This window comes from Microtus oregoni, unplaced genomic scaffold, assembly GCF_018167655.1.
Source record: "Microtus oregoni isolate MIOR12 unplaced genomic scaffold, Mior012 000028F_ref0000031, whole genome shotgun sequence".
NCBI lineage: Eukaryota > Metazoa > Chordata > Mammalia > Rodentia > Cricetidae > Microtus > Microtus oregoni.
This window is the reverse complement of record NW_024543087.1, coordinates 3,195,614-3,223,177: the sequence shown is the minus strand read 5'-3', so window position 1 is coordinate 3,223,177 and position 27,564 is coordinate 3,195,614. Positions and strand designations below refer to the sequence as shown.

Sequence of the window (27,564 nt, the reverse complement as noted above, 5' to 3'; positions counted from 1 at the left end):
TTCCCTGATGTTCCAACAGGAGATTCTTGCTCCAACATCAGCGTTTATTAATGGCTTCCGCTCCTGACCAATTTTTATTGATCAACAATGGCACGCCAGGGCTCATACTACAAACCATATCCCTTTACGGAAGGACAAATATCTGGTCAAGTTGGCCATTCTTGGCCATTCTGTTGAGATGGGCTGAGGACTGAGCTCTGCCAGGCCGGTAGCACCGACATGAAGACCGCGTCAGTCTAAGACGGTCCTGCCTCCAGTGACTTTCTTTAAGCATAACAAATCCTCTGATTTTCTGTATTTCTGTAATCTACCTTGGAGACAGGCCTTTGGGTTCCGCTGTGTTTCCTTCCAGGGCACCAGAGCGAGCCTGCAGCTGAGCGTGCAATGATGAGAGTGAGGAGCTAAGGACAACCCCAGGAGGCGTCCACTCTTAACCCAAACACTGCTGCTTCAAAGGAAACGAGTGTGGATTGCCCCGAGGTAAGATGAGGGACCCATGAGTTTGGGCTGCTCTGATGACAGGCCCTGCTGTGGAAGAGGTCATACCAGCCTGCATAGTCAAATGACAAGGGGACGAAAGTCACAAATCAGTCCCCTCACCCACACAAATACATTGCTGGGCCCATCAGGTGGGTGGGTTACGGCACAACTGGGACTCTCTGCCGTGAGTTCTGGGTCTAATGAATTCTTACATTTGAGTTGGTGGACTCTAGAGATCTCACAATGGCACATCCCTTACCAACAGTTTCAACCAGATGGCTCTGTGATGGTCAGACTGGACGGCCAGCTTCCCACGACTGGGCACATCCCTGAGGATTCTCTAGACTGGTAGTTTTCAGCCTGTGGGCTGCCACCCATTGGGGGGCGAACATATCAGATACCCTTTCATGGTGGCTGCATACCAGATATTTATATTACAATTCATAACAGTACCAAAATTACAATTAAGAAGTAGTAACAAATACAATTTTACGGTTGGGGGTCAACAACATGAGGAGATGTACTGAAGGGTCTCAGCACTAGGAAGGTTGAGAGCCACTGCTCTAGACTATTTAACAAGGCAGAATGGCCCACACCCTAAGCATAAGCAGCACCATCCCATGGGCTGGGTCCACAGCGAACAGAAGAGAAAGGGAGCTGAGCCCTGCATCATCTCTCTGCTTCCTGACTGCTGGTGCCACATGACCAGCCGCCTGTGCTGACAGGACGTCATCTGACAAGACGGACTGTGCCCTTAAACTGTGAGCCAAACAAACCTTCCTTCTTCATTTCTGTCTGATATTCTGTCATGATCAGAAAACTATGTGCCGCCGGGCGTTGGTGGCACACGCCTTTAATCCCAGCACTCGGGAGGCAGAGGCAGGTGAATCTCTGTGAGTTCGAGACCAGCCTGGTCTACAGAGCTAGTTCCAGGACAGGCTCCAAAGCCACAGAGAAACCCTGTCTCGAAAAACCAAAAAAAAAAAAAAAAAAAAGAAAAAAAAGAAAACTATGTGCCCAGTAAAGGAGCTAGCGGCAGCCCACATGGTTCTCTATGTGCCCAGTAAAGGAGCTAGCGGCAGCCCACATGGTTCTCTATGTGCCCAGTAAAGGAGCTAGCGGCAGCCCACACGGTTCTCTATGTGCCCAGTAAAGGAGCTAGCGGCAGCCCACATGGTTCTCTATGTGCCCAGTAAAGGAGCTAGCGGCAGCCCACACGGTTCTCTATGTGCCCAGTAAAGGAGCTAGCGGCAGCCCACATGGTTCTCTATGTGCCCAGTAAAGGAGCTAGCGGCAGCCCACATGGTTCTCTAGGCAGGTGTATATTTTTTAACGTGTTATTCATCTCCAAACATCCCAAGAGCTAAGGAGCAGATCCATCAGGAAGGCCCCGTTATCCCTCACCACGAGCCTTCACAGGAAGGTTCCATCCGCTTCTCAAAGACTAAAGCAAAAGCTGGGACCAGACTGGAGGCGGGACAGAATGCCCAGTGGTGCCTGAGGCTAAGCACTGGCCTTGGAAACAGCATAAGGAGAGAATGGCCTGGGCTAGCCCTCCACATCGCTGATCCTCTCAGGTCCTTCCTGGTGAGAGCTCAGGTTACAAAAACACTACTGTGGCTCTAAGTTTCTGTGACTCAAAGGCAGTTTGTTCACGGCTGAGGACAAGACTCAGTGACCAAGACACCTGCCACACAGGATGAAGACCTGGGTTTGGATCCCCTGAACCCACATAAAAGCCAGAACAGTGACCCCTGCCTGTCATTCCAGCACTCTGTTGGTGAGACGGGAGGCTGAGGCAGGGGAATCGCTAGACGCTCACTGGGCCAGCTAGCCCAGCATTCACAGCGGCAAACAGCAAGAGGTGGGAAGTGGGCCCGATGCCCGAGACTGTCACCTGACCATGAACGCGCAGGTTTAAATAAACAAATGGTCTGTTCACCAAGAGTGAAGGAAACAAACCCGTGTGGACAAGGGACAGAGAGGGGCAGAAGCGATGGCAGGGAGGGGACTCCATAAGCCCAGCAAAGCCCAGTCATGGGGAGTTCATGGAGCGGAGAACAGCACCTGTGTGCACTCGGCTATTTGCGGGTAACAGACGCGCAAGAGAAGAAATGGATTCAGCTCACGGTTCAGTGCCCAGGTAGACAAGTACGCCCACTGCCTGCCAGTCCCCGGCTTATGTATCTGCAAATGGGCGAGGGGGGGGGGGGGGGGATGTGTTCCATTCTTTACCCAAAGCGCTCATCTAGAGCCTTGTTCTCTGGGGTCTGACCTCTTAAGTGTTTGGGATCCTGGGGGCTGTAACAATAAACCGCGCAGGAAGACATAGCAAGTCTGAGTGATCTCCTGACATTCATCCAGAAGTCGGAGCAGTGAACCCCAAGACAGATAGCACACTTCACCCGTGAAGGGGAGGCTTAGCCTTCTTTCATGGTATGTGGAGGAGTTATTAAATGCCTACATAAAGTTTTATTACTGTTTTAATCCCATTAATAACCATCTTCACTTTAATGAGCTGCGGTAACTGCCGCCTGCGTGTGAACTGCTTTGCCTCTAAGGATATAAAGGGGGGCGCATCGGGGAGCTCCGCAGCGCCGACTCCATCAGAGGAAAGAGACAGATGCTGCTGGCTGCTTATTTTCTGAGTCTAACCTGCTTGCTTCCACATTTTCCATCTTAGTTCCCTGAACGTGGCAGCCCCAACAGAAGGGAATAAAAGGGAATGTGCCTGCACATCGGAAAACCTCTTACACACAAACGACTCACATCTTAATAGCCCGCTTCCCTCCCATTGACTTCATCTCTGAGATGGCAGCAAGCACAAGTCTGCGTCTCACAGTTCCGGAGCGCTGAGGCCAAAGGCCGGCCATTCCGCCAGTCAGAGCAGTGCATCCCCAGGTCCTCCCGCCTCCAGCCTGGTGAACACGAAGTGGGTGCCTGGGGACTTCCAGTAGAAGCTGGGTCCTCACTTCCGTGACAGGAACTCCCAGGATCTAAGGTGTCCAGGAAAGCTCCATGCAGACTGATTGCTATCCTACCTGACAAGCTGTGAGCTTTAGTGTTCACAGTGTGGGTGGGGGCTGAAACTGATGCTCTGCATACACCAAAGGAAAAATTCAAACAACAACAACAAAGGAAAAAAAACCACATCAGGGCTCAGCCTTCTGGAGCCACTCAAGCCTGACCCCATATCCTACCCCACACGACAGGCAGACGTGAGCCTATAGACACCCCTGGGCAGACAGGCAGATGTGAGCCTGTACCCCCTGTGTGGACAGGCAGATGTGAGCCTGTACCCTCTGTGTGGACAGGCAGATGTGAGTCTGTAGACACCTCTTTGTGGACAGGCAGATGTGAGCCTGTACCAACCTCTGTGTGGACAGGCAGATGTGAGCCTGTACCAACCTCTGTGTGGACAGGCAGATGTGAGCCTGTACCAACCTCTGTGTGGACAGGCAGATGTGAGCCTGTACCAACCTCTGTGTGGACAGGCAGATGTGAGCCTGTACCAACCTCTGTGTGGACAGGCAGATGTGAGCCTGTACCAACCTCTGTGTGGACAGGCAGATGTGAGCCTGTACCAACCTCTGTGTGGACAGGCAGATGTGAGCCTGTGCCCTCTGTGTGGACAGGCAGATGTGAGCCTGTACCAACCTGTGTGGACAGGCAGATGTGAGCCTGTGCCCTCTGTGTGGACAGGCAGATGTGAGCCTGTGCCCTCTGTGTGGACAGGCAGATGTGAGCCTGTGCCCTCTGTGTGGACAGGCAGATGTGAGCCTGTGCCCTCTGTGTGGACAGGCAGATGTGAGCCTGTGCCCTCTGTGTGGACAGGCAGATGTGAGCCTGTACCAACCTCTGTGTGGACAGGCAGATGTGAGTCTGTAGACACCTCTGTGTGGACAGGCAGATGTGAGCCTGTACCCTCTGTGTGGACAGGCAGATGTGAGTCTGTAGACACCTCTGTGTGGACAGGCAGATGTGAGCCTGTGCCCTCTGTGTGGACAGGCAGATGTGAGTCTGTAGACACCTCTGTGTGGACAGGCAGATGTGAGCCTGTGCCCTCTGTGTGGACAGGCAGATGTGAGTCTGTAGACACCTCTGTGTGGACAGGCAGATGTGAGCCTGTACCCTCTGTGTGGACAGGCAGATGTGAGCCTGTACCAACCTCTGTGTGGACAGGCAGATGTGAGCCTGTACCTCCATGCCCCACAGTCAGGACAGTTTTCCCTTCAGAGGACTTAAGTGGCACACCCACACGAGAATGCGGAGAGTGGGGAGAGAATCAGGGTAGGTAAATATTCTCAAAATGAGACGCACGGCACATGTAACAAGCATTTGAACAATGTGAAGCTGCACACACGTTCAGGAAACAACACATAGGTGAGACGCTGGATAACCCAGGTGAAGGCGTAGCTGCCAGTCCGACAACCTGGTTCAATCCCCAGGGCCTCCATGGCAGACATCAGCTCCTGCAGGTTGCCCTCTGACCTCTAGGAGCGCTCTGTGGTGAGAGAACCAAAACGTACATAGGAATAATGTAGAAAGGAAACGTCACGATGAAACCCAATCAGTGAAAAATAAAAGTAACAGGCAGACATTTCACCCTTTCCTTTCGGTCCCAGAAGGGAGTCTCCTGCTTCCCTCCACTGGCCTGACCGGCACCAGCAGCGGGCTCTTCAGAGACGCCTCTAAGCGATATGTGACCACACAAGGAACACACGGATTGAAAGGACCTTTTAATCTGGTCTGGTGGCCATGGCCCTGTTCACAAACTGCGCATGCTTTTCTCTGCACGTGTGGGCTGCTGCCAGGACCCGGTTGCTCAGCCAGCTCAACACTGACCACTGCCTCCCCCTGACCAGTGAGACCAGAGCTGCATGAGTCGCTTCCCCATGGTTACTTTCCCCAGATGTGGTAAAACATTCAGAAATTAGACCCTGAGATCTCAGCAGAGTTTCTTCGGAGGCACCAGGTATACCGAGGAGGTGCACTAACTGCCACACCCAGGGCCTGTGGCATCTTCTGTCCCACTGTTGAGCACAAGGCTCCCCTCTCCCGGCATCCTCACTGCCCCTGTTATCAATTACCCGGCAGTCACATACAACACTGCAGTATGTGAGGGGGGTGGATGCTGGGCCGCCACTCACGAGGCTTTGTTACTTGTGCATCCTCTTTGGAGGAAATATCTATTCAAATCTTCTACTCATTTGTGAATTAGGCTGTGTGTTTCCCCATCATTGAGTCGAGGATGTTCTTTATATATTATGGATATTAGTTTCTCTTCAAGCACACAGTTTGCAGACATTTATTCCTCTGCTGAAATAGAATGATACCTTCTTTCCTCTTCCATTGACAAGTGCAAGGGAGTCTAAGACCCTGGAAAATGATGGCCCATGACATACAGCACCAGATACAGTGAAGCAGAAAGCCAACCCTGCAGCAGGAGTGCTAACTAAATTCCCGTTAAATGAACGAACATCTGTTGGGCTAATCGACCGGAAGTGCGGCGCATCTTCTCCACAAGCTGTGGTGAGGACAGAGTCCTCTGTGCAGAAGTTCAGTCCAGTAGTGAGAAAGGAGCCCATGGTTCTGCAGCCTGGGCCTCACCTTCATCAGTGCCTTTCACATGGTCCCAGACCTGCCTGATGAAGCCCTTCCTCGTCAACTATCACCTGCTAATGGAACTATCCTTCTGTTCAGAACCCTGCAGTCACTCGCTTTGAAAATGAGTCATTTTCCACTTCTCAACAACAGGGCTCTGTGCCTTGGCTGCTCCCTGAGGGCTGGTAAAGGCTCACTCGATTAGGACCGGAGATGACACTGTCTCCCCGAGTCACTCAGCTGCCGCTTCCCTTCCCGCCTCATCGTGATCTTCACGTGGTCAGATGTCAAACTTACAGGCTCACTGGCTTTTACTACTTACCTTTAAATAGTTATGCTAATTTCAGTGATTATGCATGGAAATTTACATATATTATCATTTGACTTTCAAAACAAAGCCTTGGAAGTGGCGCCTGTATCTCTAGAGGGATGAGACTCTGGAGCATCTCATGGGTAAAGCTGCAGATACCAGATTCAACCCGACTTCACCCTCCAGACCATGCTGTCTTCTCGGATGTGCATGTGAGCATCTCACGTTTCCTGAACTTGTGGATACATGCCCTCTCTGAGGGAAGACAGCTTCAAATGACGGGCTTTTCAGTAGCTTCTGGGAACCCACCGAAGGCACATCTGCCTGGGATCTTCCTCCAGTGATCCCATTCTATTGAGGATTTCCTTTGCCAATTCTCATGTTTCAAAATCTATTCCACGCCAGGTACCATGGGACATCCCTTTGATCTCAGCACTCAGGAGGCAAAGGCAAGTGGATCTCTGAGTTCAAGGCCAGCCTCATCTACACAGTGAATTCAGTGAGCTCCAGGACAGCCAGAGCTGTACAGTGAGACCTTATCTCAAATTAAAAAAAAAAAAAAATGAATGGAAGAGGAAAGAGGAAGCTTGTTAAATTTCCTTTACTGAAAAACTTTTGGGGCTCTCTGCTCCTCCCTGTTCTAGAGACAACCGCTTCTTTTCGTGCAGTGCCAGCCTCGTTCCAGAGACACGATGGTGAAGGTCGGAGTGAACGGATTTGGCCGTATTGGACGCCTGGTTACCAGGGCTGCCTTCACTTCTGGCAAAGTGGACGTTGTTGCCATCAATGACCCTTTCATCGACCTCAACTACATGGTCTACATGTTCCAGTATGACTCCACCCATGGCAAGTTCAAAGGCACAGTTAAGGCTGAGAATGGGAAGCTTGTCATCAACGGGAAGGCCATCACCATCTTCCAAGAGCGAGATCCCGCCAACATCAAATGGGGGGATGCCGGTGCCGAGTATGTTGTGGAGTCTACTGGTGTCTTCACCACCATGGAGAAGGCTGGGGCCCACTTGAAGGGTGGGGCCAAGAGGGTCATCATCTCCGCCCCTTCTGCTGATGCCCCCATGTTTGTGATGGGTGTGAACCATGACAAGTATGACAATTCCCTCAAGATTGTCAGCAACGCTTCCTGTACCACCAACTGCTTAGCCCCCTTGGCCAAGGTCATCCATGACAACTTTGGCATCGTGGAAGGACTCATGACAACAGTCCATGCCATCACGGCCACCCAGAAGACTGTGGATGGCCCTTCTGGGAAGCTGTGGCGAGATGGCCGTGGTGCTGCCCAGAACATCATCCCTGCGTCCACTGGCGCTGCCAAGGCTGTGGGCAAAGTCATCCCAGAGCTGAACGGGAAGCTCACGGGCATGGCCTTCCGCGTTCCTACCCCCAATGTGTCCGTCGTGGATCTGACATGCCGCCTGGAGAAAGCTGCCAAGTATGATGACATCAAGAAGGTGGTGAAGCAGGCATCCGAGGGCCCACTAAAGGGCATCCTGGGCTACACTGAGGACCAGGTCGTCTCCTGTGACTTTAACAGTGACTCCCACTCTTCCACCTTCGATGCTGGGGCTGGCATTGCTCTCAATGACAACTTTGTAAAGCTCATTTCCTGGTACGACAATGAATTCGGCTACAGCAACAGAGTGGTGGACCTCATGGCCTACATGGCCTCCAAGGAGTAAGAAGCCCGCCCTGGACCACCCATCCCAGCAAGGACACAGCAAGAGAGAGGTCCTCGGCTGCTGAGCAGTCCCTGGCCTAACTAACCCTTAACACTGAGCATCTCCCTCACCGTTTCCATCCCAGACCCCCAGAATAGCAGGAGGGGGCTTAGGGAGCCCTACTCTCTTGAATACCATCAATAAAGTTCATTGCACCCCTCAAAAAAAAAAAAACTTTTGGGTGGCTGACAAAATAACTTTGCTATTTTAGATCACTGGGGACCCAAAGAACCTGGCCAAACACTGAGGAACTGGGCTCTGGCAGGAAGCCACTCAAATGCCATCAAGTCATAAAGAAGGGAGCACAGTTTGTTGATTGACAGGCTGCTGTTGGCACTTCAAAATAAACAGAATGAAAGGAGGGGAGATGTGGCCACCGCTCCCAAACACGGATGGGGAGGTACCATCCCAGCCAGCTGGGTAATAAAATTGATAACACTTGGGGAGAAGGGTCAATTAGAGGAACGTGGCACATGTTAGCAATCATGATGGTCGTCAAGTTTCCAAATGCACGACATGGCACACATAGTAGGTGCTCACAGCTGAGGAGGGCAGTGCTGGGGTTTGTATACCTGCACACACCAAGTGGGCGGACTGCACAGCATATGAGCACATCTCACCAGTGTTAGAGGTGAGGGATTGGCTGAGAGATAAAGGGTTACCATTGTCCAAACGCTACCTTCTCTTCCCAACTGACTCCTTCCTTCTTTCAAACCTCGTTCCATTAGACAGGTTTTCACAGCGATGCCTGGGACAGACCTGGAAACACGCCAGTGACCAAATAAGCAGCTCCGAGAAGAGCGGAGGGGACAGCAGGTGCCACAAGCCCCGGGGGGCTCTTCCTGCCATCTAGTCTCCCTAGGTCTGCAGAGTACCCAGGGACTGAGTATGAAATGGAGACCAAGTAGGAAGTCCTTCAGCCTGAGAGGAGGAGGGGCTAAGACCACAACAAAGAGCACCTGGAAAACGGGTGAGACACAGGGACACAGGTAGGGATGGGTTTGGGGAGTGGCGGGAGCCACAGTTGATCTTGTCCACCCTGCCCATGGGCACTGCCTTGCATGCAGTGCCCGGCACATGCGCCACGCCACGGCTCTTCAGCCTGTTCCCATGCCAACAGGGTTCCAGAAAGGCTGGCCCAGGAAATGTCAGGCTCCCTCTCAGAGGGAGGGTATGAGTGCTCCTTGGGGAGCCTGGCCAGTTTATGGAAAAGTGATTGCTTCTATTGGGTTTTCTATGTGCCGGCCCTTTGCAGTGCTTCACACCCCTCAAATGGCTTAACCCTCCAGGCGGTGGGTATGTTGTCACTGTGCCCATTGCAGAGGTGAGCAAACAGGCGCAGACACTAAGTAGACAGTGATGGTAGCAGGGCTGAGATGTGAACGCAGGCAGTCTTCACACCAGCCCTCGCTGCTCCGCCAGTTTGCTGCCAGTGAGCCTGGACGCTATCTGTGCTTGCACGCAGCTGTGGAGACACTCTGCTCCCTCAGAGAGTTCTTCTGCACAGGTCTGAGGAGAACTGTCCCAGGCTGGGTGATTAAACATTTAATACATCTGCATAGCGAAGACTTCTAGAAGCTTCCAGAGAATGTGTTTTAGAACACTAAAGGATTTTCTCAGATTTCACTAACCACCAAGGAATAACCTTACCTGTCCTCGGAGACCAGTTGGAAAACAACTACAGCTGCCTGCTATAGCGCCATCACCGGGTTAAACACGTGCATAACAGTTACTCTCTACAGTAGGGCCTGGAGATGGCTCAGTGGCTCTAGCCATGTTCTGCTCTTTCGGGGAACCTGAGTTCAGCTCCCAGCACCCACACCAGGCAGCTCACAATCGCCTTTTAACTCCAGCTCCAGGGAGTCGGTGCCTCTGACGTGTGAAGGCACCTGTACTTATGTGCACGTACCAACAGAGATAGATGGGATGCACATAATAAAAATAAATCAATTTTTAAAAATTAGACTAAACCAGGCCTGGTGGCCAATCTGAAATCCCAGAACTAAAGAGGCTGAGGCAGGAGGATTGCTGCAGGCTAGAGCCAGCCAAAGCCACCTGGCAAAGGTTGTTTGTGCCCCAAGTGCGCTCATTGTGTCTCCTGATAACAGGTCCACTAGCCCGTCCGGTGAGTTTGTTTGTGAATCAGGGTCTCACATAGCCCAGGATAGCCTGGAACTCACTACGCAGCTGATTCTCCTGCCTTCACCTCCTAAGTCCTGGGGTGACAGGCACATGCCACATGGCTTTGAATGCTATCCCTAAAGGAGGATAAGAAGGTTGTCACGTGTGTGGTTTCTTTATTCTTATGGCACCAACACTCTCGCAGTGATTTTCTGGTCTTTTGAGTGAACACTGATTTAGAAAGATTAATATAAACCTGGCCAAAAGTAAAACATCAGTGTTTTGATTTCACAGACTCCATGAACCGTCGAAGACAAAGGATTTCTTTAGATGATTCTTTGGAGGCACTCTGTTTTGTTTTTGTTTTCTGCTTTGGTGGCACTGCGCTGTGTCGTGTAAATCCATTACCCTCACAGCTCTGCTGGGAAAGGCAAGATGGCATTCGGCTCCATTATAGAAATGTCAGGGCACAGGGATGAGCTCAAAGTCAGCTCCAAATGCTAATAATGCTGATATTTCTCAAATAAGCAAACAGTCCTACTTTGTTTTTATAATAATTCTCCCCCTAAATGTTTCATTTAAAAATGAAATGTTTAAGGAAAAAATACAGCAAAACCACTGAGTTACACATTAGCATTCAAATCCAGCAGCGGATGGAATCCCAGGCCATGGGTGGGGAGGTGGAGGTGTCAGGAGCTCAAGTTCATTCTTAGCTATCAGAGTACTTCCGGTGACAGCACTGCTGGGGCATTGGGTCAGATGGTCCCCAAACCCCCAGGCCCTGGTCCCATGACACTGATGGCCACACACCCTGCCCCTGCAGGGCATCTGGACCCCAGGACACTGACATCCGCCCACTCCCACCCCCTGCAGAGCATCTGGACCCCAGGACACTGACGCCCACCCACCCCCTGCCCCTGGAGAGCATCTGGACTCATGTTCTTCCTTCTGGGTCACCTTTACCACCTGCAGACTGGGCAGCAAGACTCAAAGTCCAGGCCGGAGGCCACAACCCACCCATTCTGATTTATGAGTATTTCCTCATGGGGCTTGAAGTGGAGATCCTCTCTGTCCTCTGTAGGTTCCTTTGCCTGGCACTTTATCTAAAGCTGCCTCACTCTGGAAATAGCCCACGCTAAACAGACGAAGCTACTCCTACAGACAGGGTAAGGTACTGCCATGGTAAGAAACCAACGTAGTAGCTATTTCCCATGCCACACGACCTTGGCTGACATTTCTCACTGGAGGGTGATGCATACTTTTCTTAGGAGGGAAAAGAATACTAGAAACACTTGAGCATCAAAATAGCTCTGTCACCTGGAAGTGAAATCTCGCCACTGTGGCCAATAATCTGAGTCAATGTCTAAGACTTACCTGTGAGGCCAAGTCTAATAGCTACCTCTGAGGGGCTGGCCCAATAGCTGTAGATGGTTAGAGCACCGACTGCTCTCCCAGAGGGCCCAGGTTCAAGTCCCAGCTTACCCTGTTTATAAAGCAGCTGCATGTTTGAGCCTTTGTACGCAACCAGATTGTTGAGCAATGCAATCACACTCTGCATGGTGTTACCCAGAATGCTCTCCTGATGTTCCTGCAATAGACCAGAGAGAAATACTATTATAGCCTCCTCAAGACAACCACCTCTGTCTGCCATTCTCCTAACGAGGCTGAAGGATTCCCTGTCTGTTCTGTCACGTAGCAGGTCCAGAGGGAAGGCCCTCCCCCAATCCCAGGAGGCACTGGGGCCTGTGGTCAGCCTCTGTGCTTCAGGTGGGTAGCACTGGAGAAACCAGACATCAAGCATATGGAGCTCAAGACACACACCTGACAGCAAGCTTGAGACCACGACACGAAAACATCCCATTAGATGAGTGCTTCTGTCACTTTCCACTCAAGTCATGTGATGTGTGCAGCCATGTTGGATGTGATGGCCCTATCCTTGCTGGAGTCCAGTGTGCTATGTGGAGCTCATAGGGGGACTGACTTCCTCACCGTGCAACATCACGTGGAGGATAGCCAAGGTCCTGGGAGTGTCTGGATATAAGGCCATATTTTCTTATTTTATTTTTCTGTTTGGTTGGTGGGTTTTGGTTCTTCAAGACAGGTTTCTCTGTAGGTTCCTTTGCCTGACACTTTATCTGAAGCTGCATCACCCTGTAGGCGAGGCTGGACTTGAACTCACAGAGCTCTGCCTGTCTCTGCCTCCTGAGTGCAGGGATTAAATGTGTGCACCACCATCGCACAGCTGATGGCTATCTTTAGTCTTCCAGTTTCATGAATGGCTGCTTCTGGGGGCCAGAGGGTCACGAACACAACCAGCGCTTCTTACGCCACTTTGCCATTCCTTTCTTAAAAGCTAAAACCATCAACTATAGCTGAGATTATTACATCTCACATAATTCAGTGGAAAAGATGAGTTTTAGGTCCGGGACTGATGTGAAGTGGGGATGGACACGCTAGGCTTGGATTCACACACAGTCACTGAGCACAGATGCTTCTAGAATCCTGGTTTCCCTACTACAGCTTCAGCTCTAGGCACATGCTAGAAGCAGCAGGCATGCCGGCAGAGGAGGCACCAGGCAGGGCTGCCCCTGCCCCCACCCCACTCCACGTCACCCCACCCCCACGTCTATGTCCCTTCCCACGGCCCCCACCCCCATATCCACGACCCTTCCCACACCCTCCCGCATGTCCACATCCCTTCCCATGGCTCATGCCCCCACGTCCACATCCCTTCCCACGGCTCCACCCCCACCCCCACCCCCATATGTCCCTTCCCACTCACTCCCCTACCCCCACGTCCACGTCCCTTCCAATGGCCCTCACCCCCACGTCCATGTCCCTTCTCCCTCTCTCTCATACGCATGAATCATATTTGGGAGTTACTGACAGTCTATTTTGTAACAGGTGGTGCTCTGGGAACCAGGGAAAGACGGGAACAGGTCCCCTCATCCTCACAGACAGGAACCTGGGACAACAGCATGGTCAGTAAATCATGGCAGGTGCCAGAAAGAAAGGGGACACTGAGGAAAGTGCTGGCAGGGCAGCCCTGGGGCTGCGCTGCTTTAAATATGGTGGCTAGGAAGAGGGCCACTGAGAGGCAAAAGTGGATGAAAAGGTGTTCCTTTCTAAAAACCAAAGCATCTTCAAATTCCCAATTATCATTTGAAATGAACTTCCTGTTGGGTAGGAGCATGCAAGCAAGCTCCCTCTGAGTTACTCTGGTCACATCTCCACCCCCACCATTAACACCTTACAGGCGCCCACCAACATTACCACAACAGATGATAACTAAGTGAGGCTTTGTTACAATGTTACCAGGTGCCATTGTCCTTTTCAGCCCCAGGATCCCATCTGGGTTGCATTTAGAATGATTTTAGTTTTTTGCAACAAATATTCAGGGTTCCCTAAGTGTCCTTGGCTTGTCTCAGGTAATAAAAGACGGGGACACACACACACACACACACACACACACACACACACACACACACGACAGGGGACACGATAGGACCACACCAATGTCACCTATTCTACCCCACACAAGCTTTTTGTGCTGCTATTTAGTGTCCGTTTCCAGGAGGGCAGCCACAGACTTGGCGAGATTTTGCCAACAGAACTTTAGAATCCGTTTCTCTCAAACTCCACCACTTGAGCATCTACACCTTGACCCAACTTTGTGACTTTGAGTTTTCCTAGGAACCATCTACAAGCCCAAGTTTTGGAACCCGTTGCTCTCCAGCCCCACAGAGTACCCTCTTCTGCCTTCTGGAGGCCTCTCTCAGCCCCGCTCCCCACACTCAGGTCGGCCAGACTCAGGAAAGCCTTGTCCGGAAGTTTCCATCCCATTTAATGACCCAGGTTCTGCTCTGAGCTCGGAGTCCCAGGTCCACGGAACACTGGCATTTCCTGCTCCTTCCTGACTGGGCATGACTGTGACCAATCCCTGGCCAATTAACTGCACTTGCTCAATGCTTTAAGGGTTAGTGAGGCTGTCAATGGTCCTCCTCACTCTGTCTGTGACTTCCAGCTGCTGGGGATCAGAGAAAACAAAACAACAACAAAACCATGGGCGGAGAAGCCAGGAGCTCCTGGGGAGACATATGGTTTCCTGAGCTTACAGAGCACAGAGGGTGCCTGTGACTGGGAGATGCCCTCTGGGCTGACCCCTCCCATGGCATAGAGCCACCTGACTCAATGCAGGTTCGGTGGCACCGTCTCTGTCTGAAACACAAGACAAGGTGTGGGTTTTCCAAGTACCAATGTCTAACACTGATGCCAGAGGCACACATTCACAAAGCGCCCCTGGGGGGATGTCCACAGCCCAGTGTTTCCCCGACACCAGCTTAAGTTGATGAATCTCGTGGAGGCGGCTGCACGCACCAGCTTCCACCCGACTACGCTCACGGTGGGTCGTGAAGAAAAGGTGATTAACAAGAGCCGAGACAACGCAGCGCGCCGTTCCTGATAGAGTAACTAATGATGCACGGCAAAGCCGCTCTGTGGAAGAAAATGGGGCCAATCAATCTTTGATTTGGGTCCTTTTTGAAAATGACACAGCCACTCCTTGTTCACAGGCCAATCTCAATGAAGATGCATCTATCAGTATGCAAGTACTCATGATGGGATGCACCTTTTTAATCTCATTTTTATTATTTTTAAAGCCATTGTCTCATTATCAGGCCAGGAGATCACAGCGGCGCTCAGCTTCAGGCCTCCACACTGGGATTCCAGGAGGGAGGGGGCTGAATCTCTCTGAAACTGGAGATCCTGCAGAGACCAGCAGTGGAGGCCTTCCTGAGCTGTGGACCAGTGCTGCTCCTCCATCCATGCGGCAGCCAGAGTGAGCTCCCAGCCAGGAGGCGCCAGTAACACGGCAGAGTGGAGGCCTCTGCCAGCCACACTGCTTTTTCCAAGGTCTGTGGCTCGGAGAAAACACCCTGGTAGCACACACTCTCGCCAACTTTCGGGGACTGGGGGGGGGGGGGGGGGTACTGCGCATCAGATAGGAGACAGCACTTGGTGCGCAGTATAAAAGGGAGATGCCCAGCTCCATGGCACTTTGGAGACAGTCCCTTTCTGTTCTCAACTCCAAGGCCCTTTGCAGACAGTCCCTTTCTGTTCTCAACTCCATGGCCCTTTGCAGACAGTCCCTTTCTGTTCTCAACTCCATGGCCCTTTGCAGACAGTCCCTTTCTGTTCTCATTGCTGTTCAACACTGTTTTCACCTTCTTTATTTCCAAAGTCATCACAGACCCTGAACCTCACATATCATAAAGTGAGGACTTTATAATAACTGTGTTCTAGAATTATCTTTGCTTGCTTTTTCAACTATAGGTAACGGGCTTCTACATGCAGGGGAGCAGAGTCCGCAGACTGTTCCTCTGCTCACAAGGAAACGCTAGAGCAGCTAAAAACCTCAGGAAACACGAAGCCACCCACAGGGCCACAGGGAAGCCCAAGTCTGGGGTAAGCCCACCCCACTGACATGTGTCAAGATAAGTTACTTGGCCTCTTAGGTTTAATAAGGTTTGTTCTTGTTCATTAATCTCTTGAAGTCAGTGAAGAAGATCATCTGGGGAGGAGAACATGGCAGTAGGTGGGCACCTCGGGCACTCGGCGGCGCTGCTGCCAGGAGACAAGGTCCCAGGAACTGGGGCAGACTGGGAAGAGCTGGAGGAGGGGGTGGGACCAGTCAGGGCCCAAGTCACCACGGGTTGCTCCTCAGGGTTAGGCCTTGCCCTCCTCCAATATGTGCCCAAGTTCCAGGGTGAGCGGCAGTAACAGGACTAACAGGACGCAGGGCAGATCATTTTCACCCCTCCTGCTCCCCACCCCGTTACTATGGCTCCTTAGACAAAGAGGGAGCCTACAGCACTGTGCTTTCCTTACACCTAGGCAAGCAGGGAAGGAAGGGACAGGCAAGCACACGGGGGCTTACAGTCAGTCTTGGAGCATGATGGGGACGGGCAGCCTTAGGACGGAAAATAGCAGCACAGGAGAGCCATGGCCTACCCGCCACAGTCTACCTGCCACGTCCTACCCGCCCCGGCCTACCGGGCAAGGGTCTCATCTTAACATCTCATCTCACCCTTACAAAAGCCGATGGGGGCAGTGGTGACCAAAGGGGAGAAGTGACCATGACCGAGCACCACCTGCCACGCTCCATGGCAGCAAAACTGGAGTTCAGTCTGCGCTGCCAGTGGTCGTGCCCCTGTCCATGTACCATCGAGACAGGTTATAGAAGTGGGCAGTCAGGTCAGCTAGTGCTCGGAGTGAGCCATGTGCCCATGCCTGCAGACCTTTCAGGTTATCTGAAAGGAGGAGAGTCGTGGTGACGTGGTCACTCATACCTGTAATCCAAGATCTTGGAAGGAGAAAGATCACCCAGAGTTCAAAGGTTAGGCTGGGTTACACATGAAACCCTGTCTCAAAAATAAACAAACTCAAAGCAATCTGGATCTGAGGTACAGGAGGGAAGGAACCCAGGACTACTGATTAGGGCCACAATGGGGCCCCGTGCCCTCTCTCCCTTTATACTACAATGTTCCTAGCCTCCACTGCCACCACTAAGATCTTCTGGTTTTCAAAGAGCCCTTGGCATTGAGTCCTAAACTCTAAGAATATTTGTAATTCTTAGTGGTACAGTACAGAAAGAATAAACACATCACCCAAAACAATAACATGCAGACTAGAGCTGCCGCTAAGAGTCACGTGTTCAGACACTGGTATTGGCGCCAGCTAACGGATGTCAGGACACTGGGCTCAAGAGAGAAGTCACTGCAGCAGCGCTCAAGGGGCAAGCCTAGTGCAGCTGAACGCAACTGTCCCCCTCTCTCCACAGCCTATCGGTAAGCATGCTTGGCCACACATGGGATGAATCGTCTCCACTGTCAACCTGGCTGGACCTTGAGCCACCGAGGACATGCCCTCTCAGGGTGTTTCCCTAACACCAAGGAGGGAAAACCCACCTGAATGTGCAGGCAGCTCCATTCACGGGTGGGGTCCCAGGGCGAGTAAAAGGGGGACAGCAGAAAGCCAGCGGGGAACTCCATTCCTCTGCTTGCCGACACAAGCACAACATGACCAGATACCCCATACCCCTGCCCCCATGCCCTTCTGCCCATGGACTGTCCCCTCAAACTGAGAGCCAAAACAAACCCTCCCCTTCCAGAAGCTGCTCCTGTCAGGCGCCTAAGCAGAGAGGAACACACAGTGTGAGCCAGAATTTAACAGAAAGCAACAAACGAAAGCTCACACAGGACCTAGGCAGAGTGATTAAGAGCACCAACTCCAGGAACACAGCTCTGACTCAGACAACATGCGCATTCTGTGCAATGCATGTCTAAATGACATGGGATACCCGTGTACCACCCACACTTCTACGGTGGGTCCAAAGCGAGGCTCCGAGGACGCGACAGCCACCACTTGCTTCCCTTTGCAAACATTCTGGCTTCTGGTCAGACCCCCGTTCTTTGAAGCCTGGCCCTCTGGAGGTGGTTGTTACAGCAATGATCCCCGAGATGTGAAGCCTGGACCTCTGGAGGTGGTCGTTACCGCAGTGACCCTTGAGATGTAACCCCTGAACCTCTGGAGGTTACGGCAGTGATCCCTGAGATGTGAAGCCTGGCCCTCTGGAGGTTATGGCAGTGATCCCTGAGATGTGAAGCCTGGCCCTCTGGAGGTTACGGCAGTGATCCCCGAGATGTGAAGCCTGGACCTCTGGAGGTGGTCGTTACCGCAGTGACCCCTGAGATGTAACCCCTGAACCTCTGGAGGTTACGGCAGTGATCCCTGAGATGTGAAGCCTGGCCCTCTGGAGGTTACAGCAGTGATCCCCGAGATGTGAAGCCTGGTCCTCTGGAGGTGGTCATTACGGCAGTGATGAACACATACATGGACAAGAGACATTTTGCATTCAGCGGGTGGCTTTTCAAAAGGTCCACAGCTCCAGCGCTAGGGACTCTGGCCTGAGGCCACCCTTCACCTTCCTGTTTCTTCCATACTCAGCCCAGTGTCCCTCTCTCCATCTGTCCATCACCTCCTCTCCAGCCACTGGACTCCTAAAACAATAAAGGCCCCGCCTCCATCCCTGCAGCTTTATCATCAAAGGGACAAGCTGGGGTGAAATATTAATATCTACAGGAACCCCAAAGTCCTGTAGATTTGTTTGTGTCCAGAGCCCTCATGGGACTTAAAACCCTGAGAAGATGGAAGGCTGGGGTGTCAGCAGGTAGAAGCAAGACATTGCTCTTATGCCTTCAATCCCAGGGACCTTTTTCCTGAGGAACTGGAAGTCCTTCTATGACTCAGAGTCACACACCAATCCCTGGGGACAGGAGTAGGAAGGAGGCAAAGCCCAGGGAGACTCAGAGGTCAGCTGGTTTAAAAATCAACTCAGTTGTTCACCTCATAGAGGCAAGGGACTCCTGGGAAGAGAGGGCAGGGTTTGGGGCTCCTTGTGAGGCTGTCCGGGGTGTAATGGCAGAGGCTTGCATGCCTGCCTTGACAGCTGCTGAGCCAGTGAGGAAGTGGCTGAACAGCTCCTCTGCTAACGAGGACAGAGCTTAGGGTGCTGAGTGGGTTCAGACACGGGCTGGGCAAGGGTTAGAGAGTACCCAGACCTGGGCTTTCCTCTCATCCGGAGCCAAGGTGCATGGTGCCAGCGCCCTGAGAATCTGTAGATGTCAGATGAGCGGGCACCATCCCCACTCCTGATTACAGATGAGGAAGGAAATGAACACAGAGGCCCTCGAGCAACAGCAAGAACCATTTACCAGGAGTGAAGCGCTCCACCTGGCAGAGCAGGAAGGCTGGAATGAACTGATACTGTTGCCAAGTCATGGCTGGCTCACCCCAGGATTCCAGCCCGGTTCCACGGCGGTGGCGGTGCTGAGGTGGCCTTTCCGGCAGGTTAACTGTGTCACTTGGCTCCCAGCCTGGCACATTCATGTCATTTGGAGTTCTAGCAGCAAGCTCCCATGGCCCTGGCTCCTGATGGGTTTGCCGCGGGCGCATCATGGACCATGGCCAAGACTGCTCAGGCAGAGAACTCTGGCAGCAGAGCTTAAGGGAAGCCGGCAGGTCCAGTGTCCCTGGGGATGGAAGGTGCCTCGCTTATCTATCTTCCTGGAGTGTTGACAGACCAGCTTGGCCCGCAATGTGCTAAGCTAAAGACCAGTCTGAAGCAGAGAGGATAAACCAGAAAAAACGCTAGTCTGTACACGGCTCCCTCACCTTCTCCTCCCCCTCACCCCATAACTACTCAGAACAGTGAGGGTTTGTACACGGCTCCCCCACTTTCTCCTCCCCCTCACCCCATAACTACTAAGAACAGTGAGGGTCTGTACACGGCTCCCTCACCTTCTCCTCCCCCTCACCCCATAACTACTAAGAACAGTGAGGGTCTGTACACGGCTCCCCCACTTTCTCCTCCCCCTCACCCCATAACTACCTAAGAACAGTGAGGGGCAGGGAGATGGATCCCTGGGTAAAGGGCCTGCTGCACAAACACGAGGAACAGAATTTAATGCCCCAAACCCACATAGAGATGCTGGGTGTGGGGCACCCACTTGTAAACCCAGTGTTGAAGAGACAGGCCTTGGTGAGCCCCAAGACAGTGAGAGCACCTAAGGAACAATGCTCAGTATTAATGTGTGGCCTTCACAAGCACACACATGTACCCTTATCCATACAAACATGCACATGTGTGCATATATATGCACAATTATAATAAAATCATGACAAAGTCTTCACAAACTAATGTCTTACATTACTAAGTTCTCACATTACTTTCCTGGGTCAAGCCAGGTGGGGAGCCAGGGCTCTGAGACATCAGTGGGAACCGCCCGACTCTTTAGCATCTATTCTGGGATGAGTAGCCATTGTGGGCGGGGCCACATGCTGAGCATCCACAACCTATCTCTGTGCCCATCTTGTCCCAGCCCTGCTTCTGCATCAAAGCGCTGGTCCAGCCTTGAGAAGCTCTTTGATCTCAGAAGCGGGGAGGACAGGAAGGGATGGCTTTGGTGATTCTGCATTTCCAACCACTATGTCCCCAAACCTGAGGCTCAGCTTTAACAGCATGGCAAGAGCCCGATTAAACTTCCTCCATTCAGGTCATAGAGAAAACCAGAAATCAAAATGCAAGTCTAGAAGAATGTGAGAAACAGGGGAGCAGGATGTAGAAAGGCCAAGGAAGGAAAAAGGGAGCAAGGGTGCAGGGGGGGTCAGATGGTCTGGGAGGAGGCCCAATGCGACATGGTAGCCATGTAGCTCCTACCGTGGCTGACTGCTGGGCGACCCCCACAGTGGGAGAGATGGGGAAAAGTCTCCTGCCCCTGAGTCTCAGCCTTGCTTGGCATCTGTCTAACATTGCCTAAGCCGCTCCACAGAGCGAGGGAGAAGAAAAGTGTGGTCTCTGACCCCTTCACCTGCATACATTCTCGTTGGGGATTTTCATCTCTCATGTTCTTTCTGCTGAAGTATTTGTAATGTCGGGATAATTCCTCCATTACAGGGCTGAGGTGTAGTTCCCCCACTGGACTGGGGGATGCTGCAGCTACGCAGGCATGAACACGACCTGCATGCTGGCACCAGCCCAGGAACCCAGATCCCCTCAGTGGCCGAGGCCGCTGTGAAAACAGTTGCTCTCATGACTGGTGTCACAAGTCCGTAATTCCAGCCCTGGAGAAGGGGAGACAGGAGGACTGTGGTAAGTTCGGGGCCAGCCTCTGCTCTGTGGAGTTAGCCTGTTCTAAAATAAGTAAATCTAAGAAATCTTCTTAAAGAAATGCATTTTAGGGGCTGGAGAGATGGCTCAGTGGTTAAGAGCATTGCCTGCTCTTCCAAAGGTCCTGAGTTCAATTCCCAGCAACCACATGGTGGCTCACAACCATCTGTAATGAGGTCTGGTGTCCTCTTCTGGCCTGTAGACATACACACAGACAGAATATTGTACACATAATAAATAAATGAATATTTAATAAAAAAAAAAGAAAAAAAAGAAATGCATTTTAAGAATATGTCTTGATGACTTCTCTTGATTGATGGACAACATGCAACCACATTTGCCAAACATGCTTTCTTATCACCACACTGCTCCACACCCCTGCCATTAGGGGAGGCCACAGAGTCACCACAGGGCCACCACAGGGCCACCGCAGGGTCACCACAGGGTCACCACAGGGTCACCACAGGGCCACCACAGGGCCACCACAGGGTCACCACAGGGTCACCACAGGGTCACCGCAGGGTCACCGCAGGGCCACCGCAGGGTCACCACAGGGCCACCACAGGGTCACCACAGGGTCACCACAGCGTCACCACAGGGTCACCACAGGGTCACCACAGGGTCACCACAGGGCCACCGCAGGGTCACCACAGGGCCACCGCAGGGCCACCACAGGGTCACCACAGGGTCACCACAGGGCCACCACAGGGCCACCACAGGGTCACCACAGGGCCACCACAGAGTCACCACAACATCACCACAGCATCACCACAGCATCACCACAGCATCACCACAGGGTCACCACAGGGTCACCACAGGGTCACCGCAGGGTCACTGCAGGGTCACCACACCCCAGTGCCACCACAGGGTCACCGATCCCTCTGCCCATGGATCCCGAAGACTGGTAATGCTAGGAGAGGGTGTGGCTTCCTCTGGGAGGACCGACTCATGTGGGAAACAGGAGGAGCCTGAGTCGTGGGAGCAGAGAGGGGACTGGTCCCTAGGAGATGCTCTCACTTTAAAGACACACCTACACCACACCACACCGCGTCTATGCCACATAGTCCCCAGCCCCAGGTGCTTTTGTTGCTAGACTGTCTTGTTAAAGAGTATTTGACTCTGAGCCGGGCTGTGGTGAGGCACACCTTTAATCCCAGCACTAGGGAGGCAGGGGCAGGCGGATCTCTGTGAGTTCGAGGCCAGCCTTGTTTACAGGAGCTAGTGCCAGGACAGGCTCCAAAGCTACCCTGTCTCAAAACACGCCCTCCCCCCCAAAAAAGAGTAATTGACTCTGTCGCTCAGGCACAAGCAGCAAGACAACAAACAGGCAGGTTCCACACAATTTTGGAGAAATTAGATTCACATCTTTCCTCCTGCCCCTGGTCTCCCCTCCCCTCTGTCTCTTTATTTTTTCAGACAGAGCTGAAGTGTCATAGGGTGATCTTCAACTCTATCCTCCCAAGCGCTGGGAGACTATAAATATGGTTTCAGGGCTGAGCCTTTTCATTTTGCCGTGCCCTGAGCTCAGCATGATGCAGGCTCTGCTATCTCAGGGCTGAGGAGGCCACCAGAGAGAAAGACACAGCAACAGCCTAGTCAGCATCCCTGGGTCACTAGGGCAGAGTGGGGGGAGACACATTCAGGGAGCTAGAAATGCATGCTTCCAACGTCAGGGACAAAGAACCATTCTCCTGCAGTGGTTATGACATCCAGCTGCCTGGTGTGCCAGTGGCTGCATCCAGGTATGCCAGTGGCTGCATCCAGGTATGCCAGCGGCTGCATCCAGGTATGCCAGCGGCTGCATCCAGGTATGCGGCTGGGAGTGCACGCCAGACTGCAGGAGCAAGGAGGGAGCACTGTGGTTCACCTTGGGGACTCCACGGTTCTCTTCTGCCATCCATCTTTTGATGCCAAGCCCAAATCAGGGTCTTCCCAAATTATTTCCAAGGGGAGCCACTAAGAGAGGCTAACTACCATTGGACTACAATTGCTGATGAGCTTTGTGACAATGGTCCAGTCAAACAATTTCCCTGCCTTGATGACTCCGTGTGAACCGTGGCACACGTGGCACAAGGATCAGCCACATACAAGTTTCAATGAGTGTGCACTTGTGTTCCACCCTCCCCCTTCTGAGGATACACAGAGACCAACCTAAGAGTAATGTGAAGTTGTGAAATACAAGATGAAGTCCTCGGAACTGTCATCATGACACAGCCTGGGCAGACTTGGAGAACAGCGTCAATGCCGGCAGGCCCTTCCCAGGGATCCCCACCCTGACATCCAAGCAGTGCAACAGGGATACCAGCCTATCTGTGCTGCCTTCCCTGCAGCCCAGCAGAGTGAGCAGAAGCCTCACATACATACCCATGTGTACACAAATACACACTGGTACACATGCACACATGCATGGGCATTACACACACGCACACCTGCACATCCTGCCTCCGCGTCTCTCCACTTCAAGGCAACAGACTTCTTTACAAGTTCTAGCCCCGTTCTGTCACTTCCCAGGCCTTAGAACCAGGATCAGGGGAGCACCACGGCCTTCAGACCTGGAATGTTCCTGGGTGACTCACCAGTGGCCTCTCGCCTAAGAATCCTGCTGATTTGTGCTAACTTCCAACTTCCTCACACAAACATGGACAGGGCTAGAGGGAGAGAGCGGCATTGCTGAGTCACCGTGCCCGTCACAGGGTTTTATGACACAGAAGAGATGCTGAGCGTGGGCAGGCTAAGCCCCGTGTAAAACTGTGATCTAATGCCAACACTGCACACTTAGACCACACCCACCATCCACACACAGACCAACCATTGCGGAGGGAAATGTGGGTACTTCTTGACTGTTTATCTGAGGGAAATGTGGGTACTTCTTGACTGTTTATCTGAGGGAAATGTGGGTACTTCTTGACTGTTTATCTGAGGGAAATGTGGGTACTTCTTGACTGTTTATCTCTTTTTTTGTTTGCTTGCTATTTTTCTTATTTTATTTTATTGAGCTCTACATTTTTCTCTGCTCCCTTCCCTGGCTCTCGCCTCCCCTTCAACTCTCTCCCATGGTCCCCATGCTCCCAATTTACTCAGGAGATCTTGTCTTTTTCTACTTCTCATGTATATTAGACCTATGTGTGTCTCTCTTAGGGTCCTCACTGTTGTCTAGGTTCTCTGGGATTGTGATTTGTAGGCTGGTTTTCTTTGTTTTAGGCTTTAAAACCACTTGTGAATGAGTACATATGATAATTGTCTTTCTGGGTCTGGGTTACCTCACTCAATAGGATATTTTCTAGCTCCATCCGTTTGCCTGCAAATTTCAAGATGTCATTATGTTTAATACCTGTGTCTCTGTGTGGCTATGTGCACACAGGTACTGCGCTGGAAGAGTCCAGAAGAGGGCATCAGACCCCCTGGATCTGACTTTACAGGTGATTTGACGCTGCACAGGGTAGGTGCTGGGAACTGGCTCAGGTTCTTTCCAAGAGGAGGCCATTCTCTAACTGCTCAGCATCTCTCCATCCTGCTCATCTTCCTGAGCCACCTGCACCACCAGTCTTCTCCCACTTTAAGGAGAACCGAGCGTGCTCTCCCCTCTGTGTGCACAGACACCGTGCCTTCTCCAGTCCACATAACAAGCAGTGCACAGCAGACCCTCCAGACTCCACACGAGAGCCCCAACCTGCACTCGGATGCAGACAGATCACAGTCTATGCCATCAAGGACCTGGCTTCAGATCCAAGCTCACCCTGCCAGCTATCTTCTACAGCTCAGGTCGCATTTCAGCTGGGATCGTCCCCAACCTCTACTGAAAAATTAGCCACCAGGGCTGACCTAGACTAGGAAATGTCAAGACAACTGCCATGACTGACCTAGACTAGGAAACGTCAAGACAGCAGCCATGACTGACCTAGACTAGGAAATGTCAAGAAAGCCACCATGGCTGACCTAGACTAGGAAATGTCAAGACAGCTGCCATGGCTGACCTAGACTAGGAAATGTCAAGAAAGCCACCATGGCTGACCTAGACTAGGAAATGTCAAGACAGCAGCCATGACTGACCTAGACTAGGAAATGTCAAGACAGCAGCCATGACTGACCTAGACTAGGAAATGTCAAGACAGCAGCCATGACTGACCTAGACTAGGAAATGTCAAGACAGTAGCCATGACTGACCTAGACTAGGAAATGTCAAGACAGCAGCCATGACTGACCTAGACTAGGAAATGTCAAGACAGTAGCCATGACTGACCTAGACTAGGAAATGTCAAGACAGTAGCCATGACTGATCTAGACTAGGAAATGTCATGACAGCCGCCATGGCTGATCAAGAGACGCACCACTCCACCCTGCTCTTAGGTCCCAGCAGACTTCCTTAAGGCCTTCCCATTCCTGCAGGGTAATGGGTACATAGTGCTGCAGATTAGGTGAGGTGAGGCTAGAGTGAGCCTAAAGCTCTCAGGCGGGAGCAGGCCGTAGTTCTGCACAGGCAGAGACAACAGACACAGGAATGAAAGAGGTTGTGGGAACTGCACCGGCTGTGGCTCTGCAGTCGGGAGCACACAGGTATGTTGCAGCAGAGAGACTCTCAACCTCACCAAGCCCCAACGGCCAGCTACCTCGGATCCCCCACACTGGGCTCAGGATTCTGGAATCCATACTAAACTTTGACTTTGAGTAAAAAGTAATGCCTAGAGCTTGGGAAATGGCTCAGGGGATAAAAACACTTGCAGCGAAAGCAAAGGGCCCTAGATTCAAAGCCCTGGAGCCTACTGAAAAGCTGGGAAAGGCACGCGTGCCTATAACTCTTGGAGGGGACGGCCCAAATGCAGGTGGATCTTGGGAGCTGGTTAGCCAGGCAGTGGGCCAGAAGCAGTCAGTCCTCAGGTTCAGTGAGTGACTCTGTCTCAAGAAATGGGGGGGGGGGCAATAAAACCTACCCAGTATCAACTCTGACCTTTGCATGTACACACACACACGCACACAACAGTGCCTAGAGGATCAATGGAGTTCAAGACCAATGAGAAACACACTGTTGCCATATTAGGAAGCAGTCACATATTCTTGCACCTTCTTCTGCCCTGCATGTCCCACTGGGCTCTGGACAGTGACATATGAAGAAACTCACACACACCAGGTCCTTCCCTCTACTTGAACAGTGAGAGACCTCTCCCCAACTACAGAAAGCCAAAGCCACATAAGGGGCCAGATTTTTCTGGAATTTTACTCAAAGGTTTCCGTTCTTAAGTATTCTGCTCTATCAAGTTCTGTGAAATGGGAAGGACCGCTATGGTTGCTGGTGGATGCACGTGGTCTTACGGTCAAGTCTAAGTCTGCTGTGCTGTGCTTAAGACTGGACTCCAGAGGGGTGTGCGAAGCGTGGGGAGCCTCACTCGACAGTGAGGCTGGCTCCTGAGCTGCACCTTCCTCCTCTGAAAGCTCCTAGATGAAGATGAGGTGAGAATGAGCAGGCGGGAAACTCGGGCGCAAGGCACAGCCATCAAAGCGCAGAAATGAAAGGCACAGAACAGCATTAGTGACTTCTGTCCTAACGGTGCCCCAGCCTCCTGTGTGCCCAGAAACACCTAAGAGATGTGCTGAGACAGGACGCCTAAATGAGGTCTCGGGGAAGATAATGGAGCCCTAATGATGGAAATAGTAAGAAAATTAAACCCCATCATGTTCCATTAAGCGCACTCTCAGCTCCCGTTTCCACTAAATTATTTTACTATGATTTTGCTTCTGCCTCTTGAAATAACCTTTCATGGTGATTTGATTTGCAAGCACAAATAAGGCCCATTTATATTCCCATGTGAGCCCCTGCAAGATTAATAAGAACGGATGGATGCCCAGGATCTCACTGTTCTGCAGTTGGGGAGGGGGTATCTTGTTTTATATTTTTATCTGTATGAAGAGCATTGCTCCACAGTTACAAGCTCAGCTTGCAGGCATGACAAACCTGCTGGAGAGACACCTTCAGCAAGTCAGCTCCTTCCTCCCCCACCTATGCTGGTGACCTGTGTTTCCTGGGACCTCAAATCCTCAGCCTTTAGCCCTGCTGCTCGCTGGTAAACGTCGGTCACGTGTTTCGTGCTCATACCCAGCAGGGTGCTGCAGCACGGCCATCTAGACACACGTCCCCAGGGACAGCAAGGTGGACGGCCAGCAGCCACGCACCATGTCAGGGGCGTACAAATAGAGGCAGCTGCAGAGGGACAAGAGCGTAGCCCTCCTTTGCTCCACAGCGAGCATGAGCATCTCCAAGCAGGCAGGAGATTTAAAGCTTCTTCGCCCAGGATGGTTCTTCTGGAAAAGCTTCACAATGAGGGACTTGTGAAGACACAACTTCTAGATTCTAATCCTGTGAGGAGCAAGAAAGCACAGCGTCCAAGTGCACGTGGTTCATGCCACGCATCACAGCACAAACGGTAACTCAAATGCCACGTGTTGCAAGAACCTAGACATCTCTGGGGAATGCCTCCACAGAGTAGCCTGTAGACAAGTCTGTGTGGTACTCTCAGAATTAGTGATTTGTGTGGGAGGGCCGTGGGAGAGCTCCGCCCACTGTGGGTGGGGCTGCTGGTCCTGGGCTGTATAAGAAA

General features: G+C 52.0%; 1 protein-coding gene across 1 annotated transcript in view; it reads right to left on the bottom strand.

The window, feature by feature from the left end:
* The window catches only part of Ulk4 (unc-51 like kinase 4), a 303,260-nt gene that overhangs the window by 129,648 nt on the left and 146,048 nt on the right, over nt 1–27,564 (bottom strand). The window contains exon 32 of the mRNA XM_041677287.1: nt 11,731–11,836. Within this exon, the coding sequence (XP_041533221.1) occupies nt 11,731–11,836 (106 nt within the window). The remainder of the gene's footprint in view (nt 1–11,730; nt 11,837–27,564) is intronic.